Source organism: Salvelinus fontinalis, chromosome 6 (assembly GCF_029448725.1).
Source record: "Salvelinus fontinalis isolate EN_2023a chromosome 6, ASM2944872v1, whole genome shotgun sequence".
Taxonomy (NCBI): Eukaryota; Metazoa; Chordata; class Actinopteri; order Salmoniformes; family Salmonidae; genus Salvelinus; species Salvelinus fontinalis.
In genome coordinates, this window is record NC_074670.1 from 45952997 (window position 1) to 45969406 (window position 16410).

The window sequence follows — 16410 nt, forward strand, 5'->3', positions numbered from 1 at the left end:
GGGTAAGCCTGCCCCCGGGGCCCCTAGCCCAGGCCTGTTGCAGGGTAAAGAGGACAGAGAGAGAGGGCAAGGTCCAGGTCAGGACCGCCATGCACCGGAGGTTGGGCCCAGAGCTATAAAGGGATGGTTTTTTACGTGAGCTGTTTCTCTGGTAGGGCAAGTCTGGGTCAGGACGGGACAGCCACTGGATCAGAATGTTGCCGTTCTTATTCAGGTCCGACGAGCCTCCTGGAGATTGAGAAAGGAGGGAATAATATCAGAGAGGAAAATGAGTATGAGTTCATCAGGAGAGACTTATACTCCCCACTACCTATACTAAATGACTTTAAGCCACCGATTTCTTAAAAATAAAATGGTTGTGTATAGCGTAATGGGGCCAGGCCATAATACTTACTGGGACATGGCGCCAGGCGACAGATGCGGATGGTGTCTGGCTTGCTGTCCAGGCAGAGACCGATGGTGTTGTCACGCGTGTGACACAATGCCTGCCTCTGCTGCGTCCCATTGGCACACGTCACCGAGCACTGTGGTCACACGAGCATAGAAGAAGAGTGTGAGAATAGGCTATACACAACAACCTCCAACATCATAAACACACACACCTACACACACACAAACTCCATACCAAACATCTGCATGCATACACACTAAATAATAAGCCCCTATGTATTCATCCACCAGAACCCCCCTCTAACCCCAGCCCTCCATCCTTACCTGTGACCAGGGCCCTACTCTCCACTGTGCAGGGCAGAGCTCTCTGTTGCAGGGCCTGCGTGCCTCAGGCCGGTCGTCATTGCAGTACTTGCTGTGGATGGAGCGCTTGTTGCCGCTGTCTAAGGGCTGAACACAGCGAACGGACCTCACCTGGTACCCTGTTTTGCCGCACGTCTTACTGCATGGCTCCCACGGACCATCCTCCCAGCTGCAAAGAACAAGAGAGAGTTAGAGGGAGGTACAGACAAAAAACAGACCTCAAGGCCTTGTTCCATTTCGGTCACGGGCCCTTTACTCTCCAACCACTTTGGTGTTCACAGGTTCAGTGTAGGGCCCAAGGAGGGACATAGAACGGCGGCCTAACCACACAAACATGTCCATACGTACATGGGCTGTGAGCACTCCTTCTGGTTGCAGTCTCTGCTGATGGCGCGAGGCTTCTTGATGTTCTCACAGTAGCGTCGGTGGACCATCTTACTGTCCGCTCTCCTTCTGCAGCCGAACCGGGTATACTGCTTACCTTTGAAGGCAGCACACCCACAAACACCTGTTAGACAAAGAGCTCCACATCCAAATCTCCTATCGTGTTCCCCAGTCCCCCGGTGTCTTCCTGTGCTAGTGGTGTCACTGTAAAATACCTCCCCCACAGGGCTTGGAGCAGAAGGACCATTTCTTCAGGGCCCACTCGTAGAAGGAGGAGTCATCCAGCAGCATGTTGTTCTCTATTGCAGACAGCAGGTCCATGTGGATGATGTACTTATAGGAAAGGGTCACCTTGGCATCTCCATGGGACTGCACCTGGACACGGGGAAACAACAGCACAATCATATTAGTATAGGTCATATATATAAAGCAAATGTCAGGACTGGAAATGTCAAAAACTCAAAGCTAGCAGTGACGTAATTATGAACCATCAAAATCAAGCTATAACAATCATATATGGTAAGAATTAAGTGTGTATTTTGTGATGTGTGTGTGTGTGTGTGTGTGTGTGTGTGTGTGTGTGTGTGTGTGTGTGTGTGTGTGTGTGTGTGTGTGTGTGTGTGTACCATGATGAGGACTCCGTGTCTGAGTGGTCCGTTGGTCTGCAGTGTCTCCTTGTCATGGTCATTATTCATGTATTCCCACTCCACACCCTTCTCTATGACCGCACGGGATTCTGGGAGTTCTCCCTCCGCATTCAGGAAGAACTGTCCTGATGCCTGGTTCTTCACCGCTGGGGAGGGAGGTGGAGTTATAAACTGGAATACTCACACTTACACACACACTCACACAAACAGGCACACACACACACACACACACACACACACACACAAACATACACACACAAACACAAACACGCACACATTTTATACCTAGGATGTGTGCGGTTGGCTTAATCTCTTGGATTAGTAGGTGTCTCGCCCCTCGAGGGATTTCAAGTACTTTGAGGAAACCTGAAATGAAAACACCACATTTCCCTGAGGTCCAGTCACCCACAGAGAAGACATCTTTTCAACTTTGTCAGGATACATTTTCATTCAACTTTCATTCAACTTTATTGTTCAGGACTAATTTCTGTGTACAGGGGGTTAATTTCAAATACAATTTGAACTGCTCTTAGTTTTGCCAGCCAGGGTCAACAACAGTCAATTCCAGGAAATGTATCAAAATGAGTTTTTTTCCTTATTTCAGCTGGATGATATTTATTTAATATGAGGTCATGGTATAGTGATTCCCATCATCGTTGGGCGGTGATCCTGCTCATATGGCAATGCTTTGAACAGGACATGATTCTAGCCAGGGCCAATGTCCACAAAGCGTCTGATTAGGAGTGCTGATCTGTCCATACAATATCATTCATTATGATCTAAAATAGCGAAACTGATCCTAGATCAGCGCTCCTACACTGAGAGGCTTTGTTGATAAGGGCCAAGCTCATTATCTCCATGTGACCAGTAGAGGGGGCTCTTTAGTTAGCTATCCAGTGAAGTCGTGACCACGTCATCAGAATAGGACTCAGGCCAGGAAAACAACCTCATCTATCTCACTTCCTACACTGTTTTCATGCTCTTTCATGTTCCAGGGTCTGACAACTCAGTTACATATTACCTTATTGGTCTCAGTCTGCCACAGTGGTGTGTGTGTGTGTGTGTGTGTGTGTGTGTGTGTGTGTGTGTGTGTGTGTGTGTGTGTGTGTGTGTGTGTGTGTGTGTGTGTGTGTGTGTACCTTGTTTCTTGGCACTGCGAGTGAAGTTGCCCTTGATGATCTTGCAGCTGGAGTCGTCTCCTCCACAGACGCCACATTTATCCTCCTGTTGGGAGGACCCTACCACGCCGTCACAGCCCACTTTCTGCAACACACACACACACACACACACACACACACACACACACACACACACACACACACACACACACACACACACACACACACACACACACACACACACACACACACACACACACACACACACACACACAGAGTATTATGGACACGCACATAAACTTCACAAAGTTATGAACACTGACACACACCTCACGGTTGCCCACAGTCACACACACACATAATTAGGGTTGCAATATTTTTTTTGTAAACCTACATATATTTGAAAACAAACACACTGCTATATTTATGGACACACACACTGACCTCACAGTCCCCGCGCACACACACGCTGTAGGGGTCTTTATATGAGCAGCGCGTGCCGTCTTGGACCAGCCTCTGCATGTTGATCTTGTCTCGGGTCTCCGTGGACTGGCAATGGAGGTGGCAGCGCTGCTTAGCTGCACAACCCACACACACACGTTGCAATACTTGATTTACATCCGTCGTTAGTAGAACAGAACCATACAGAAACATTGTCTTAAGACACCGAGCCCTAATTGTGCCAAGCTTCACCTCTATTTTCCATGTTCTCCTGCAGTTTGAGTGTGTATACAATGTGACTATATCTGACAGTATTACAGAACAGGCTGTGAAGGGATCTGGATTATACTGTATAGGTAAATCACAGAGTCAGTCTGCAGAGAAAACATGAAAGTGGAGGGGAGGGGGAGGTTAAAAGATGTACAAGCCAGGCCCAGCATATATCCCCTACAATAAGGATACAGGTCAGAGTTATTTACCCTTTGTGTAGGCAATGGAGGATCTCTGTCTAGCCTGTATGTGTTTATGTAATCTCCCGAGCCAGACGTGTGTATATACCGACTATGCAAAAGCTATAAAGTCCGGCATGCAAGATTGGTATTGAAGTGGATTTGAATGTTCATTGTGTATGAAAACTTGCTGCAAAACACATTTGCTGAGGATTGTCTCAACTATGTAAACCACAGAATCCCTATAGGATTTACATTTTACAGACGCTCTTATCCAGAGTGACTTACAGTAGTGAGCGCATACATTTTTGTACTGGTCCCCCATGGCAAAGGAAGCCACAACCCTGGCGTTGCAAGCACCATGGTCTACCAACTGAGCCACACGGCAACTGATCTGCGATGACTCGAACTATGTCTTCGGTGTGCAATGTTCCAAATGCACTGTGATTACCTTACTGATATTACAAAGTATTAGAAACGCTCAGACTGGGATGCGAGTGCTCATTGACTCATGCCAATACACAGTCCCTCACTCCCTCACTCCTCCAGCCAGAGTCCCCAGAGAGGGGGCCGATGCCACAGATCATCCCAGAGGGAGAGAGAGTTCTCCGGGTGAGATTGCCCTGACCAGCTGGACCCTGGATGACCAAAGCAGCTGGAACAATCAATGCTTGTTAAAAAGTTTTTTTTTCTTCTTTAAACTGTAGAGCAATGTTAGGAGGATGTTTATGACTAAAACCACAACATTGACAGTGTTTTACAACAGGTGTAATTAATTATTAGATTTTCGGAGCAAAGTCTAGATTTTCAGACCGACTCACTCTTGTTCTCTCTCACACTATCTCTAAACCCTTGAGATGAAAACACACTAATGGCATTCATTCTAACTTCTCTCCGTACCTCTCCTTTCCCCCCCTTCCCTTTCTTCCCCCCTCTCTCTCTCCCCTCTCCCGCACGCACTTGAGACAACGTGGAGAAAAACTATGGGGACTGGATCTGCAAGCCTCGCACGCTCGTTAAACCCATACTCACACTTATAGATGAGGTAAGGGCGTTTTTGGGGGGAGACGGCGAGAAAAAAAGGGATGTTATGGGAATCCCATGCTGGGTTCTGATGGTTTAAACACATACAGTATGACTATGTTCTGTGAGTCACAACAGCTGACTAGCTGAGAAAAGAGGGAGGGAGGGAGGGAGGGAGGGAGGGAGGGAGAGAGAGAGAGAGAAAGAGAGAGAGAGAGAGAGAGAGAGAGAGAGAGAGAGAGCGACCAACACACCGACTAAGACTGACCGACGCACCGAACAACACACAGACTAACACCCCGACCGACCGACATACTGACAGACAGGCTGAAAAAGAGCTCAGATGATTAGGTGGAGTAAGATAGGTTAGAGATAGAAGAGAGTGTTTTTAAAAAAAGGGGTTCAAGAAAGGGGTTATCGTTTTAGAAAGGTTCAAAGGCAAGGGTTCTGTTTTTTAAGATGGGTGCTTTCATACTAGTCAGCAGCAAACCAGCTGTCGGTGACCATAACTCCCCCCCCCCCCCCACCCACCCCCCTCTTGAAACACATACAGAACATCTGCTACCCAATCTGCCTCCACACAAGAGGAGCTGCCTTATGGCCCATAACCCACCATTTCAGGAAGTCTGTGTGTAGGCCACTTACGTTCCGTGTGTTCATAAGGCAGCCAGTGGTGCTTGTTGTTGTGGAACTCAAACTCAGGGTCCAAGCTACGGCACTGCTCCTCCCTGAAGTCACTGTACAGCTCCTCACACTCCTGGCTGTTACACAGCTGGAACTGGTAGTTAGTCCCCAGACAGGTACGACCTCCATTAGCAGGCCTGGAGACAACAGTGAAATGTTTTATTTAACCAGGCATGTCAGTCAGAGCGAATTCTTATTGACAATGACGGCCTACCCCGGCCAAACCTGGACGACACTGGGCCAATTGTGCACCGCCCTATGGGACTCCCGACTACGGCCTGTTGTGATACAGCCTGGAATCAAACCAGGATCTGTAGTGACACCTCCAGCACTGAGATGCAGTGCCTTAGACCGCTGCGCCACTCAGGAGCCCGTTCACTTGGTAAATGTGAACAGTGAATATGTTCTGTTCTGTTACGACAAGCTCTAACGCTTTTTAACCATGATACTATGCAAGTGTTGCTAGGTAGATTTGTCAATATTCAGGGTAAAAAGAATTCCGTACCTGGGGCTTTTGCATTCTCGGGTTCTAAACTGCACCCCTCCTCCACAGGTACGAGTACAGGACCCAAACTGGCTCCACATGTCCCACCCACCATCCTGCTTTATCATGTCAATGGTCAGCCAGATACAGTGACCTTTGAAGCAGTGCTGTGATAGGACGAGAGAAGGGAAGAAACTGTAGGATGGTATTATTTTTACCATTAGGGTGATGTGTGTGTGTGTGTGTATGTGTGTGTGTGTGTGTGTGTGTGTGTGTGTGTGTGTGTGTGTGTGTGTGTGTGTGTGTGTGTGTGTGTGTGTGTGTGTGTGTGTGTGTGTGTGTGTGTGTGTGTGTGTGTGTGTGTGTGTGTGTGTGTGTACAGTACCAGTCAAAGGTTTGGACACACCTACTCATTCAAGGGTGTTTATTTATTTTTTACTATTTTCTACATTGTAGAATAATAGTGAAGACATCAAATCTATGAACTAACACATATGGAATCATATAGTAACCAAAAAAGTGTTAAACAAATCTAAATGAATTTATATTTTAGATTCTTCAAAGTTGCCACCTTTTGCCTTGATGACAGCTTTGCACAGTCTTGGCATTCCCTCAATCAGTTTCACCTGGAAAGCTTTTCCAACAGTCTTGAAGGAGTTACCACATAAGCTGGGGACTTGTTGGCTGCTTTTCCTTCACTCTGCGGTCCAACTCATCTCAAACCATCTCATTTGGGTTGAGGTTGGGTGATTGTGGAGGGCAGGTCATCTGATGCAGCACTCTATCACTCTCCTTCTTGATAAAATTGCCCTTACACAGCCTGGAGGTGTGTTGGGTCATTGTCCTGTTGAAAAACAAATGGTAGTCCCACTAAGTGGCAGGTAGCCTAGTGGTTAGCATGTTGGTCCAATAACTGAAAGGTTGCTCGATCGAATCCCTGAGCTGACAGTTTACAAATCTGTCATTCTGCCCCTGAACAAGGCAGTTAACCCACTGTTCTTATGCCGTCATTGTAAATAAGAATTTGTTCTTAACTGACTTGCCTAGTTAAATAAAAACGAATAAAAGTGCAAACCAGATGGGATGGTGTATTGCTGCAGAATACTGTGGTAGCCATGCTTGAATTCACCATTACACCTCTTCCATGCTTCACGGTGGGAACCACATCTACGGAGATAATCCATTCACCTACTCTGCATCTCCCAAAGACCCAACGGTAGGAACCAAAAAGCTCAAATTTTGACTCATCAGACCAAAGGACAGATTTCCACCGGTCTAATGTCCATTGCTTGTGTTTCTTGGCCCAAGTAACTCTCATCTTCTTATTGGTGTCCTTTAGTAGGAGTTTCTTGGCAGCAAAATCGACCATGAAGGCCTGATTCACGCAGTCTCCTCTGAACAGTTGATGTTGAGATGTGTCTGTTACTTGAACTCTGTGAAGCATTTATGTGGGCTGCAATCTGAGGTGCAGTTAACTCTAATGAACTTATCCTCTGCAGCAGAGGTTTCTCTGGGTCTTCCTTTTTTTGTGGCGGTAGTCATGAGAGCCAGTTTCATCAAAGCACTTCATGGTTTTTGTAACTGCACTTAATAAAGAAAGTTCTTGAAATTTTCCGGATTGACTGACCTTCGAGTTTTAAAGTAATGATGGATTGTCGTTTCTCTTAGCTTATTTGATCTGCTCTTGCCATAATATGAACTTTGTCTTTTACCAAATAGGGCTATCTTCTGTATACCACCCCTACCTTGTCACAACACAACTGATTGGCTCAAATGCATTAAGATGGAAAGAAATTCCTTAAATGAACTTTTAACAAGGCAAACCTGTTAATTGAAATGCATTCCAGGTGACTACCTCATGAAGCTGCTTGATAGAATGCCAAGAGTGTGTAGAAAATGTAGGAAATGTTAAAAATAAAGAAAAACCCTTGAATGAGTAGGTGTGTCCAAACTTTTGACTGGTACTGTGTGTGCGTGCGTGTACCTTCCCATCCCCACACATGGTGCCATCGATGGGTGGTCCTTTCTTGGTCTTGCAAAAGAAGGGGTTGTCAGGGTGGCTGCACCACAGCTGTTTGCAGGGGTCAAACGTCCGGTACTGCAATGGACAGACAGAGAAGAATCCTCACACGCACATCCTCTCACATGACACACACACAGACAGTAACTGGGTCTTTACCGAAAACATAGAGTATCACCAGGCAAGGCAGGTGACCTGCAACAGGTCACTCTGTCTCATATACAGACACCCAGACACTGGGAGTAGCTAGCATCACAGAACATTCCAGAAATCACCTCAGACCTACTACACCAGAGAGAACAGATCAATTGGACCATTGACTGTACTGCACATGTACAAGAAAAGATACAACACCTCAATAACATCCATACGAGTCCAGACGGTAGTGTGCTGTAGTAGTCCTTCACTGTTTCACTGTTACAACAACACGGCTGTACAGGAAGCCAAAGAGCATGCAGACAAAACCAAAGAGGATGAGGAGAGAGAGACTCTCTGACCGAGAGAACCTGCAGCTCTGTGGGGTCAGAGAGGAGGGCAGGGAGAGCAGAATGTGATGGGTAAGAGGTCAACTGTCAATTGGTGCCCCACAGAGTAGGATAATATTGTCCTTATTCAGTTTTACGTTCCATGGCCCTAATAGGGACAGTTAACTAATAGTTCTAATCATTTCTAAATGGAGTCTCTGCTTCTTCTTTCTTTCACCTGTTTCCCTCCGTTCCCCCCTCCGTCCCCCTTTCCACAATAACAAAGCAGACCCAGACTCTCTACCCAGAATGACCTCAGGTGACCCCTACAGTTGAGCTCACAACAGGGTCAAAGGTCAGCCTGCGGTTGGCACTGATGACATCAGCCTGGTAGGCTGGCACGCGACACTGCAGGATCCTAAACCTGAACATAGGAAAGCAGCTCTCGCACCAGACCTTTCTTTCTGCCTGGAAAGGACTTCTCGTTCTCTTTCTTCCCATCCCTTTTCCAATATCTTTGCCAATATCGCTTTCTGAATGGCCAAATAGTGACACATAGATTTACTGTGTAAGGCGCCGTGTGTGTGTCAGTGTTGAGCTCATTCGCTATGGTTAACTTTTTTTCTGGCTAGCTGTTTGGGAGAAATCCAGAGCTCTTTTTCTTTTGGGCACTAAATGAAAACTAAATAAAGTGTATGTTTAGAATTCTGCAGAACACATGCCAGTCACGATAATGTGACGATGGGCAGAACGAAAGAACGGAAGATAAACAAGTAACGATGACAACCATACTGATAATCAGAAGGAAAAGAAACTGGCCACATCGCTCCGAGGGGGGGTTTGGGGGAGGATAGGGGGGGGTAACCTTACCTGTGTTCCAGCCTGGCCCACCTTTTGCAGCTAAAGGAATGAATGGTTTGACAAGAGAATAAAGGGTAATCTAGCAACGAGTGCAAAGCCCTGCAAAGAGTAGGTCAGCTCGACTCTCATCTCTCAATCACAAAACAGCTCCCGAGATACAAAGATAAGCCGTCTAAAAAGATAAGATCCTCAGTCAGTGTCAAGATGCCTTGAGGGACGGACCTATTCAAGTGGGGACCTACATTGAGTATAACAAACATTAGGACCACCTTCCTAATATTGAGTTGCACCAACCCCCCCCCGTTTGCCCTCAGAATGGCCTCAATTTGTCTGAGCATGGACTCTGCAAGGTGTTGAAAGCATTCCACAGGGATTCTTGATTCCATTGCTTCCCGCGGTTGTGTCAAGTTGGCTGGATGTCCTTTGGGAGGTGGACCATTCTTGATACACACAGATACAACTGTTGAGAGTGGAAAACCCAGCAGCATTGCAGTTCTTGACACAAACTGGTGGGACTGGCACCTACTACCATACCCCGTTCAAAGTCTTGCCCATTCACCCTCTGACTGGAAACAATCCATGTCTCCATTGTCTCAAGGCTTAAAAATCCTTCTTTAAGCCTGTCTCCTCCCCTTCATCTACACCGATTGAAGTGGATATAACGGATAGCGGATCATAGCTTTCCCTTGGATTCACTTGGTCAGCCTATGTCATGGAAAGAGCAGGTGTTCATCATGTTTTATATACTCAGTGTATATCAGTAGGGACTTCAGTGAGGAGTGAGGACTTGTTTTATTGCGGTGTGGATGTTATCCATGTTATCCATGTAACCCTGTATCATTGGGGACTGAAGTGTGAAGTGGTTCTGGAGTCAAGTGGTTGGCTTTTCAACTGCTGCCACCACTACAGTGGGTACTTGTTATTCTGGTAACATATATTCATCTAGTATGTATATATTAGTATTAGCAATAGTTAGTGCATATGTTAGTATACCACTCGTTCCTTTGGGAAGTTCTTACCGCGGTGCACATCATGTAGCCCACGCCGAAGTCGAAGCGACACTGTTCGTTCATGGAGTAGTGCAGACCAGGAAGTCTGGGCAGGGACGGCCAGTTATGTTCGTAGGGGTCATCACGAAGACACTCGTAGGATCTGGGTCAAAAGAGACATCGTGACCTAACAGTGTTGTCACATTCATTTCAGGTTTTATATTCAGTGAATAAAAATAGAGTGGCACGATTCTATTCAAATGTTTTACAAAACTTTGTTTGGAACAATAGTTGCAGAAAAATGTAAGTTCAGGACCCTTCCTCAGGCTGCATGATTTGTTTATGTGGGAGACTGTAATAGTCATTAATAGAAGCTCTGTATGACGTGACCACTGACAGCCCTATTAAAGTGGAGTTCCGTTGGTTTGTTTGGTTGTTTGGTTGTTTGGTTGATGTTGGAGTCATTCAGTTCTGGTGAGAAGGAATGTAAACAAGTGTGTAAGTGTGTTTATGTGTGTGTGTGTGTGTGTGTGCCTGCGTGTGTGTGTGTGCCTGCGTGTGTGTGCCTGCGTGTGTGTGCCTGCATGTGTGTACCTGTGTGTGTGTGTGTGTGTGTGTGTGTGCCTGCGTGTGCATGCCTGTGTGTGTGTGCCTGCGTGTGTGTGTATATAGTAGGTGTGTGATAGACTCACTGTAGGTATCGTCCTAGCTCCTGCTGGCTACAGCGGGACCAGTGGAAGCGGTGGAAGGCAGCTTGAACCAACGGGGCCATGATGCTCCCCATGTGCACCTCGTCTCCACAGCGATTCCCCTGGCCGTCGTGCTCCATACCCAGCCTGGGGGAGGGAGGAAGGGGGAGGGCAGAGGGCAGAGGGGAATTCATCAATATGTGGACAGGTATATGTATCTCATTTTATGTTTCATTGTGGATATGATGTTTTTGAATTCAAGTCTTTACAGTTTGTGTGTGTGAAGGGCGGGTGGGGGTTGAATAAATCGAAAACGATGCATTAAAACAATTCAGAAATCTATAATTATTGTGCAATTTATATCTATAGGCTACATTGACGTTTTTCTTTCATTATTTTTTATCTGGCATTGGTGCGTAAAGCCTAAGTGTTAGGACCGAATACACAACAAACTGTATGCGCACCAAATACACGCCAATCGCCAAATGCTTTTGGGAACATGGGCATAAAGATATTCAGGAAAGAAATGAAGGAATGTTAAAGGATAACTTCATTGTTGAAAATATTTTCAAGAGAAAAAAAGGGAATTGTACAACGCATTTTCTATATTTGCGGGTGTGGGTCAGGTACAGGCTTCAGATTTGAACTTTCGGTTGTGGTAGGGTGCAGTTGAACAAACAGCTGACCTACGCATCACTAGTGTGTATATACTCACACGTGTCCTGTCTCGTGGGCTACCACGAAGGCTGAAGAAAAGCCATCCTCGTGGTTCAGAGTACAGCTCCTCACTGGGTGACACATCCCTGTTACTGGAGCATAACCTGAAGAAGGAATGGGGGGGAGGGGGAAAGAGAGAGAAAGAGAGAGAGAGAGAGAGCATGATGATGCATAAAGCACTGTGGTCACATCATTTGAATGAGTACAACTTTGACCTCCTAAACAGGGGCCAAGTAGCTACAGTACTGTGACCTGACTGTGTCTCTCTCAGAGTACACACAGTCTCTATCTCATTCTCTCAGTGCTCTGTTCTCTCTATCGGCTAGCAGGTCCGTTTCTGTAGTCTCTCTCTGTTCTCTCAAGCAGGTCTGTGGCCATAGTCTATCTCTGTTATCTCAAGCAGATCTGTGGTTATAGTCTCTCTGTTCTCCCTAGCAGATACGTGGCTATAGTATCTCTCTGTTATCTTTAGCAGGTCTGTGGCTATAGTCTCTCTGTTCTCTCTAGCAGGTCTGTGGCTGTCGTCTCTCTGTGTTGTGTTCTTCCTAGCAGGGCTGTGGCTGTGGCTGTGGCGTATTGATTTTCTCTCTAGCTCAAGGCTCAAGGGCAGCTGAAGGGCTGCTGTAGACCACTGCTACGGAGCTACAGAACTCCCCCGAGACACGCTGCTAGCCTGCTCTCACTCTGACTTCACTAAACACCACTAAACGCAACAACACAACAGAACAAAACTGTATGTACGTTTGTGTGTGTGTGTGTGTGTTACCCTGCATGCCGGTAGGCCCAAACTCCTGCCGTGTGAGGAATATAGCGTGGTCGTGGTACTCTGTATCTCCTGTGTCCTGTTTCTGCTGCAGGAAGGCCCAGCGACACACATTCTCCAGACTCTGAGATGGGTTCCCCAACTCTATCAGACTCATAGACTAGATATATATATATATATATAGAGAGAGAGTAGAAAAGGAAAGGAAAGAGGTGAAAAAATTGTAGCAGATGTTCAGTCAGAAGTTCATGTGTCTCTTCAATCAACTCTTCCTCTATTTCTACTTGTACATCCTCATCTGCACATATATCACTCCAGCGTAAATTGCTCAATTGTAATTACTTCGCCACTATTGGCCTATTTATTGCCTTACCTCCGTACTTCATTTGCACACACTGTATACAGATTTTTCTATTGTGTTATTGACTGTACGTTTGTTTATCCCATGTGTAACTCTGTGTTGTTTTTTTGTCGCACTGCTTTGCTTTATCTTCGCCAGGTCGCAGTTGTAAATGAGAACTTGTTCTCAACTGGTCTACCTGGTTAAATAAAGGTGAATTAAAAATACATAAAAAAAATCAGGCTCAGTCATTGACAAGAGCGTATCTAAATGTATCACGCTATTACTGATGTGTCCATCAGGTGTCAGTATTGCATTAGCAGTTGGCCACAGGGTGGACCCGCAAGATGCCAAGGTGAGCTAAAATACCTTTGGTGTTATAGGGTACTTACATGCTTGCCTTAGACAAAACTACAAGAATTTTAAGATGTACACACATTCTCCTACTGCAGAGTCATTTTCTTACATACAATACTGCATTTCCTGATTCTGTGAAATTCACAACAATTTATTTTATACATATGAACCCAAACATACATACTTATAGAAATAAGAATTTCTTATGCAATGGTTACATTTTCCCAGAATAATGCATACTCCCACATATAGACCTACATTATCTCTCTCTCTCCGTCACCTCTCCTGTTCTTTCTCAATGTATCAGCCACTCCTTTTTCTTCTCTCTTTCCACCCCCCTCCCACCCCCACTTTCTATTTTCACACATACACATTGTTCAGTTCAATTCTGCTTCTCTGTCCTGCAGTGAAGACATATGACCGCCTCTCTGGTCAAATGATGGAGTAAGACATGTATGTGGGGAACTAACACACATCTCTGTGTGTGTGAGTGTGTACGTGTGCGTTCAGGGTCGCTCGACCAATCTGCAGGCTGCCCATGCACTTTGTTATGGGTGTAAGATGGCACAGTGATGCCATCTGTCGGTAAATGTTAATTACTGCAACTCCAGAGTTTTTACCGGTGTGCTTGAGATACCCGGATGTATTGCAAATGTACTGAACAAGACTGGTTACTCGCATCAATGCCTCTGTCTCGTCATTAAACATTCAAACACACTTCTCCGTTGCCAAGATAATTGGGGATGATGGACAGCCGGAGTCTTGGCCTGAGCTGCATGCGGATAGAGGCGGGGCCACGAGAGCCGGTCAAGGAGTGTGTATGTGTATGTGTGTGTGTGTGTGTGTGTGTGTGTGTGTGTGTGTGTGTGTGTGTGTGTGTGTGTGTGTGTGTGTGTGTGTGTGTGTGTGTGTGTGTGTGTGTGTGCGTGTGTGTGTGTGTGTGTGTATGCGTGCGTGTGTGTGTGTGTGTGCGTGTGTGTGTGTGCGTGTGTGTTTGTGTCTGAGTGTATGTCTGTACTCTGAAAACTTCCATTGAGACAAGGTAGAGAGAGGAGAGTAGAAAGAAGTGAAAGGTTAGGGTTAGGCATAAGGTTAGCAGGGTGGTTTAGCTTAGGGTTAGGTTAAAAATCAGATTTTAAGAAGATAAATTGTAGAACTTCCGCTTTGCAGCTTGGCCAGATAGTGTCAACCGAAGGGAATATTAAGTAGATGATGAAATATAGAGGTTTGGAATACTATAGAGTATCAGTTCCATGCTCTATCGGTAGTAAAATCCTGTGGGGTTGTCCCTCCTCAATCACAAACACACACATGCATGTGCACACACAATAACAAATAGACAGACAGACAGACAGACAGACAGACAGACAGACAGACAGACAGACAGACAGACAGATAGACAGACAGACAGACAGACAGATAGATAGATAGATAGATAGATAGATAGATAGATAGATAGATAGATTATATTATATTATATTAATTGGACATGATTTGGAAAGCTGCATACCTGTTGCTCTCCACTTTCAGGAGGATCGAGTTTTGAAATCAGTGGAATTAGAATATGATAGCTAAAGAGATGGGAAAACACCTGTTTCCGGATTACGTCTTCAAACTAAGGGCATTTGTGGCATGGATCCGTGACAGGGCGATGCCTCCATCATGCATGATGATGTAAGATAGTCTAGCTAGCTACATTTCAGATATTACAGTACACGTTTCTGATTTGAACAGAAAGTGGTTTCATTTCAAGCTAAAGTGTACGGTTAGCTAGCGTTAGCTGGCTGGCTCCCTAACTAACGTTAGGTGGTGTGACGTGATGTGTGATCTTACATGTTGTTTACCTAGCTAAGTTAAATGTTTACCTAGGTATTTAGCTACATGTCTTAAGCTAAAGTGTACAACACCCGTTGAATATGGCCGGTGTCAGTAAACGTCGGCAAAAAAGCAGAATGAAATTGTTGCCAGCAGAGCTGGTTAGGCTGTTTTCATGTTATCCAGAGGTAAACAAATCACCGGCCAGAGCGTCAAGTGTGTGCTCTGAACGCAAGGAGATGGGTGGGGCTAAAGCTTAAGAGGGTGTGAACGATGCTGCCATTTTCTCAGAAGTGAGTTTACAAGTTTATCAACTTTCAAAGCAGAATTACTTTCCCATTGTTCCTCAAATGCAGTGTATGATATACCATTTTGTAGCTCTGGGTCTCTACTTTTATCCAATGTAAAAACAGAAATTCTCATTTTTCTACATAAGACTGAATCCAGGTGGTGAGTCACATATGAGGATGCTGTTCATCGACTATTTTTTTTATTTGATTTATTTAACCAGGCAAGTCAGTTAAGAACAAATTCTTATTTACAATGACGGCCTACCCCGGCCAAACCCGGATGATACTGGGCCAATTGTCCGCCACCCTATGTGATGCAGCCTGGATTTGAACCAAAGACTGCGGTGACACCTCTTGCACTGAGATGCAGTGCCTTAGACCGCGGAGCCACTCGAGAGCCCACAGCTCGGCCTTCAATAACATAGCCCCCTCTAAGCTCACCACAAAGCTCACGGCCCTGGGTCTGAACTCATCGCTATGCAACTGGGTCCTAGACTTTGTGACAGGTCACCCCCAGCTGCTAAAAGTAGGCAACATTAGCTCCTCGACACTGATTCTCAACACAAGGGTGCGTCCTCAGTCCCCTCCTGTACTCCCTGTATACCCACGACTGCGTGGCCTCACACAGTTCCAACTCCATCATCAAGTTTGCTGACGACACAACAGTATTAAGCCTGATTACCAACAATGACGAGATGGCCTACAGGGAGGAGGTAGGCTCTCTGATGGTGTGGTGCCTGGTAAACAACCTCTCCCTCAACGTCAGCAAAACAAAGGAGCTGATTGTGGACTTCAGGAAGAATCCGGCTGGGCAAGCCCCCATCCACGGGGATGCTGTGGAGACGGTCAAAAACTTAAAGTTCCTTGGTGTACACATCGCTAAGCAGCTGAAATGGTCAAGCCACATGGACACCGTGGTGAAGAAGGCACGACAACGACTCTTCAACCTCAGGATGCTGAAAACATGCGATCTGTCCCAGAGGGCCCTCATAGTGTTATACAGGAGCACCATCGAGAGCATACTGTCGGGATTCATCAAAGATTGGTACGTCAACCCCACTGTCGCGGACAGCACGCTCAGCCGAACGCACCATCGGGTGCACACTGACTGCCCTGCAGGAC

General features: G+C 46.0%; 1 protein-coding gene across 2 annotated transcripts in view; it reads right to left on the reverse strand.

Annotated features, from left to right (window-relative positions):
* LOC129857906 (A disintegrin and metalloproteinase with thrombospondin motifs 2-like) overlaps positions 1–16410 on the reverse strand; it is a 190343-nt gene that overhangs the window by 12207 nt on the left and 161726 nt on the right. The window contains exons 6-22 of one of the 2 annotated variants that reach the window (XM_055926591.1): positions 12490–12646; positions 11722–11827; positions 11010–11153; positions 10348–10480; positions 9338–9367; positions 7968–8081; positions 6005–6150; positions 5461–5636; positions 3347–3480; positions 2924–3047; positions 2070–2150; positions 1764–1930; positions 1353–1512; positions 1102–1234; positions 715–922; positions 395–524; positions 136–228 (exon numbers count right to left, since the gene is read on the reverse strand). In XM_055926591.1, the coding sequence (XP_055782566.1) occupies positions 136–228; positions 395–524; positions 715–922; positions 1102–1234; positions 1353–1512; positions 1764–1930; positions 2070–2150; positions 2924–3047; positions 3347–3480; positions 5461–5636; positions 6005–6150; positions 7968–8081; positions 9338–9367; positions 10348–10480; positions 11010–11153; positions 11722–11827; positions 12490–12646 (2236 nt within the window). The remainder of the gene's footprint in view (positions 1–135; positions 229–394; positions 525–714; positions 923–1101; positions 1235–1352; positions 1513–1763; positions 1931–2069; positions 2151–2923; positions 3048–3346; positions 3481–5460; positions 5637–6004; positions 6151–7967; positions 8082–9337; positions 9368–10347; positions 10481–11009; positions 11154–11721; positions 11828–12489; positions 12647–16410) is intronic. The other variant, XM_055926592.1, reaches the window with a different exon arrangement.